Below are 6,000 nucleotides of genomic sequence, written 5' to 3'. Positions count from 1 at the left end.
AAGAAACTGAACAGTAAGAAACGGAAGCGAAGGCTAAATGACTTGTCCAGGGGCACATGGCTGCCTAGAGGTAGAATCTGAACTCAGGGCTTCCTAGTTTCAAATTCAAAACTCAACAAACTGTCCCACCTCGCTACTTAGGTGACCAAGTAATATTTTTGCATAGTCCTTGTTTTTCCGTACATTGGCGCCTGGAGATGCCTCTCTTGAACTTCACTTGCTTACATCCTTGACCTAAACACGAGAAGCCTCCAGACCCTTAATGGGACCGAGGGAGTCACTTAAGGGTCTCGGTCTCATCACCGAGTTCTTAGACACAGGAGGGACAGACCAGTTTCCGGGATGGAGGCGGCGGGATTTCCTGTTACAGTTCCAATTTCACTCCCATCATACGCAGACTCTGCAGGCGCTGTGACGTCATCTCAGCGCGCCTCGTTTTCAGTCGGCCCGCGTTCCCCTGGTCTCCGGTGTTTTGGATCGGTACCTGCCCGTCGGTTCACGTCATGTTCCCCTCCGTCTCCGCTTCCCCGCGGACCCCGGTCCGTAGGGGCCCATTGGGCGGAGTCACGTCAGGTTCCACTCCCCGCCCGGGAGGTAGAAAGGGCTTGACCCTGGGGCCAGCCTTGAGCTCTCCAGGGCTGTTCTCCCCGGTTAGCCGCCGGAGCTCCTTGAGCGCGCGGTAAGTTACACCCCCTCCCCCAGCCTATTCCTTCCTTTCGCTACATCGTCTTTCGCGTGGATCTTCTCGCTGGCATCCTTTGGAGCTGCGCTGTTTACCATCCCGCGTTGTGTGCGAGCTCGGAGCGTTGGGGCTGCAGGGACAGAGTGACCACCTTGACGGTCCCGCCCTCGGCCTGTTCTGGCCTTGCCGGAGGAATGCTTATTGCATTGAATTGAATCGTGCAACGGAAAGTACCGAGAGAAATAAATTTCCCATCCCATATAACCCCCTCCCCCACACCTAATGGCTTTTTCGCACGAATCAGGAGAAAATGCTTGTTGAGCAGTCAATCATAATGAGCCACATTGATAAAATTTTTTTTAAGGTTTACAAAGCGCTCTCCTCACCAAAAACCCAGTTGAGTCCACTGAGCAAGTATGACTTTTTTTTTTTCCCCAGAGTGAGTGACATCGACGTTGCAATTCTCAGTGATTCAGAGATGATGTTGGGTGCTTTTGACTCCAGAAAAGTTGTGGAGAAAGAAGATTGAGGGAGAAAATTAGTTCTGTTTTGGACATGTTGAGTTGCAATGCCTTTGGAACATCCACTTTGAAATGTCCAAAAGGCAGCTGATGCATGATTACCACTAGTGGGAGACTAGAGAGGTGGTTAAATTGTTCTAGGAATCATATCATAAAGATACTAATTGAACCCTTAGTAATTGAGATTTCTGTAGTATGGAGGGAAGAATGAAGAGGGCCCAGGACAGAGTCTTGAGGGAAATCAGAGGTTAGTAAAACAAAACCTCTAGTCAACAAGACCAAGACAGACGATAACCCAAAGAGAGCAAGCAGTATCCTGAAAACCAAACCGGGAAAAGAGAGAGCATCCTGGTGATTGACATATTACAAACGCTACAGAAAAGTTGAAAAGAATGAGGATTGAGAAAAGGTCATTAGATTTGGCATTTAAAAGATCTTTGGTAACTGGAGAAGGCAGTTTTAATTGAATGATGAATTTGGAATCCAGTTTGCAAAGTATTTAGAATCCAGTGAGAAGTTTAACAAAATATAAAGCATAGTTTTGCATTTTATCCTACAGGCAAGAAATTAAAAATTATTAAAGATGGGGAGTTGTGGCATGGTCAGATTTGTCTTTTAGAAATATTACTTTGACAGCTGGACCTCTTCTTAACTCTAGCCATGTGTGTCCACCTCTCTGTAGCAATCTCAACTTTGATATTGCACTAGCATCTGAAACTCAGCATTTCTAAAACCTAGCTCTTTTCTTCTAACCTGCTTTTACTGTTAATTGTCTATGGTACATTATTTCCCTTGTTTGATTCCTTGAGCTTATTTTTAACTTCTCTGTTTATCACAATTCAGTTTCTCAGTTCTATTGATTCTGCCTCTGCAACTTGTATTATCTATCCCTCTGTAGTCTCACTGCTTACCACTTTTTATCTCTTTATCATCTGCCTCAACTATTATATTTACCTCTTAATAAGTCCTTTCTACCTCTAATCTGTTGTCCTTCCAGCCATCCTTCTATAAAGCAGTTCTGAATATAAATATGAGTAGTAGTTATTCATGCAACTGACAGAATATCCTTTCTTGTGCATAGATCTGTTCATTCTTTTGCTGTCATTCCTTTGATGAAAAATCATTAGGAACTCTATTTAGAGGCAGCATAAAGTAGTGGATAAAGCTTTGGATCTAGTCCAGAAACCTGGATCTAAATTCTTCTTTAGAAAGAAGCTTTGGAAACAGCTAGGTGGCTCAGTGGATTGAGGGTCAGGCTGGGAAATGGGATGTCCTGGGTTCAAATATGGCCTTAGACACTTCCTAGCTATGTGATCCTGAACAAATCACTTAACCCCCATTGCCTAGCCCTTACTGCTCTTCTGCCTTGGAACCAATATACAGAATTAATCCTGAAATAGAAGATAAGGGTTTTTTGTTTTTTTTTTTAAAGGTGGGGGCAGAAGCTTTATGGGAATTGTGCTTGATCAAAAGTTTAGAGCCTTAGAATCATTGCAGCCTGGGTTGCAATCATTGCAACCTCTGACAACATACAATGGGCAAATCATTACCTCACGGTGCCACAGAAACCCTTTAAGTTGTGAGAGTTACTGTATATTTGAATTGGCAAAGGGAGCTTTTTCATTGGGAATTCCCAGTGAAAGCATAGGTACAAATCAAAGGACAGAAAAACAACACCACAAACAAAACCAACCAAATCCTGCCTGCCTTACACGGATGTTGTGAAGAAGGCATTTTTCAAACTTTAAAATATCATGTAAATTATGAATTATTATTGCTCACCTAATTCAGACTCTTTTGCCAGCACTTTAGGGCTCTCTATAATCTTCCACTATCTTGCTTTTTCAATCTTATCTTCCACAGCCTTTCCCCCACAAAGTGAACTATTTTGTGTATCAATCCTACTTCTAAATAAACTTTGTCTCTTTGCCTTTGTTCATACTATTCCTTGTGTGTGAAATTCAAGTGCTCAGAGCAAAGCACTGTGATGGCATTTAGGATACAGAGGTAAAACAAGCGTCTTTGCCCCTGCAGAGTTTAGAGGTCATATGTATCCAGATTATGCTAATACAAAGTAATTTCAAGAGTGATCCTATACTGATAACTTGGGACTTAAGGTAGACAGTAGAACCTGGTTTGTACTTTGAAGGAAGCTAGAATTTCTGTGAGGTGGAGGTATAGGAATCCACTCCAGACATGGAGAACCACCTGTGCAAGAGCAATGAGTAGAAGGTCATGTATGGGAAATGGGCCAGTTTGATTGGAATATAGATTTTGCCAGAAGACAGTAATTGGAGCTGAAGGATAAGGGGCTTCAGACTGAGTTGGTATTTTATCCTAGAGATAATAAAGAGGCACTGAAAATGTTTGAAATAGGGGGGTTAGGGGAGGTTAGTAACATAATCAGGTTTTGTGTTTTAGGAATATCAATTTGTCATCTAAATGGTGGAGAATGGATGGCATTTTCCCTCCACAACTTCACTTACTCATTTAATTACTACCAATCAGGTAACATATATAATCCTCTTTCTGCCTCAGAGCTCACTTGCCCTTTGTTTTGCAACTTTTTGATGCCCATATATTGTGTTGTAATTCATTGTACTTCTGGCTTATTCCTCCAGAAAGGCAACTTTGACAGGGGAAAAAAGGGTTATTAAGTTCACATCTAGACTCTGCCACTTGCCTCTTTTCAGGACTTTGATCACTTTACTTCCTCCTTGAGCCTGTAGGGCATGACCACTTAGACATCAAGTTACATGATAGATGGGACTTATTTAAACTTTATATTTTTCCCTAATGACCATTACAGTGCTTTGTACTTAAGAAATTTTGAGAAATTTAAGGTGCTTAAGAAAAAATATAAACTATGAGAAGTAAAGGAGTGGTTAGAGTTAGATATTTGGGGGAGCTTACTTTTGTATCTTTCATACTTTAATTTAAAATTTTTTTAAGCAATTACATGTAATAAATTTCTACACAAGTTTTCATAAGTTCTATGACTGAACTTATCTCATTGAACTATCTCCTGCCCTTGTTTCCCCCTCCCACTGCTGGAAGGCAATTTGATCTGGGTTATACATCATGAAAAACAATTTATATGTCTTTCATAACCAAAACATGGGGAAGAATATCTGTCTTTTTCTTGGACATTTTCTCTGAGTAGAATTTGCTCTAGTGATTTTCCTTATAGAAGTAGGAAGGCCTTGAACTATAGATTGGTATTTTTATAGTTTCTATGGGAAAAGTTCATTTTATTGTTTCTATGGAAAAAAAAATTTAATAAGTGACTTCATTAAAGTTTGGGGAAAATGCTCTACAAAATATTTTTGTAATGCGACTTGTTGCTTTAATGAGAATTTGTAGTGGACTAGAACCATGTCTTCTTTAAGTTTTATTTTATTTATTCCTTAGTTTGCCTATAGTTGAATTAACAATCTTTCAAATATTGTAATGCCCCATAATAACAACAGACATTTATTTATATAGCTCAAAGAGCTTTACTTACCTCATTTGATCCTTATTACATCCCTGTGAAGAGTAGATCCTGTTATTATCCTGTTTTATAGAGGATGAAACAGAGTTGAACTTAAATGATTTGCTCCAGGTTAGCTAGCTAGCAAATATCTGAAGCTTGATTTGAATTCATGTCTCCCTAGCTCTAAATTTAGCATTTTATCCTGGCCCACCTAACTGCTTAAAACCATATTATAACCTTTTCGTGCTTTAGTGAGAGAATAGTATATACATGTATATGGGAAAATATTTGAACCTTTTAACATAATCCTCAGAATAAGATTTCCCACAGAAAGTAAAGTTCTTGAGGTCAGTGACTTTATTTTTTTGTTTTTCTTGACTTGTAGAGTGCCGTATATGGAATAAGTGCTTTGTAAATGTTTGTTTAAATGGAAAATTTGTGCATTTTGAATGATTAAAAAAAGAGAGAAGGAAATAGTTCCACTTTACCATATTTGCTCCAAAGAATGATGTGAGAACAAAAATATTAGATGGTAATCAATTCATTACTTTTCTTGTAGAGTACCATAAAGGAACATATAAACTCATGTAATTTTATAGCTAGAAGGGCTCATTAATTCATTCATATTTTATTAAGGCTTAGAAAGATAAATTATTTGCCCAAGTTCAGATAGCTAGTTATTGCAGAACTGGTACTAGAACCTAAGCTTCTTACTACCAGAATGGTGCTTTTCCTACAATACCTCACTTTCCTTTGCCCTGTCCTCTGATAACTAGATTGTCTTTGAACTAAAATTATATCAAAATTAAGTTAATGGAGGGAATTAACTTACCAAAAAGTTACAAGTTGTGTTTCATTTAGTGGAACGCCCACAAGAATGGTACAACACCAGTCTGTCAGTGAGACTATCAACTATGATGTGAAAACTTTTGGATCTTCTCTTCCTGTTAAAGTTATGGAAGCTCTAGCACTGGCTGAAGGTAGGTGATATTGGTCATTTTAATTTTTTTTAGAAATTTTAATTTTAATTTTATTTTTTTGTTACAATACCCACTTTATTTCCCTCCCTCCCCTCCACCCACCCTTCCCGCAGCTGATGTGCAATTTCATTGGGTATTACATGTGTCCTTGATCAGAACCTATTTCAATGATGTTGATATTTGCATTAGGATGTTCATTTAGAGTTTTTTAGAAATTTTAACTGAAAGCCTAGACCAAAAATAAAAAAAACCAGAATTTATGATTTGTTTCTACATGTGTTTGACTCTGCTTTTCACATTGTGTTCAAGACCATTGAGGAATGTAACTAGTAACTTCAGTAA

The 6,000-nt window shown here is 38.9% G+C and overlaps 1 protein-coding gene across 1 annotated transcript in view; it reads left to right on the top strand.

Moving 5' to 3' along the window:
* Window positions 1-394: 394 nt before the first annotated feature.
* The window catches only part of NUP133 (nucleoporin 133), an 85,781-nt gene continuing 80,175 nt past the window's right edge, over window positions 395-6,000 (top strand). Inside the window, exons 1-2 of the mRNA XM_001369235.4 lie at window positions 395-679; window positions 5,540-5,658. Of these exons, the coding sequence (XP_001369272.1) occupies window positions 504-679; window positions 5,540-5,658 (295 nt within the window). The 5' untranslated portion in view covers window positions 395-503. The remainder of the gene's footprint in view (window positions 680-5,539; window positions 5,659-6,000) is intronic.

The sequence above is a fragment of the Monodelphis domestica genome, chromosome 2, assembly GCF_027887165.1.
Source record: "Monodelphis domestica isolate mMonDom1 chromosome 2, mMonDom1.pri, whole genome shotgun sequence".
Classification (NCBI taxonomy): domain Eukaryota; kingdom Metazoa; phylum Chordata; class Mammalia; order Didelphimorphia; family Didelphidae; genus Monodelphis; species Monodelphis domestica.
The sequence above is the reverse complement of the archived record's forward strand: the minus strand, read 5'-3'. Positions and strand labels throughout refer to the sequence as shown.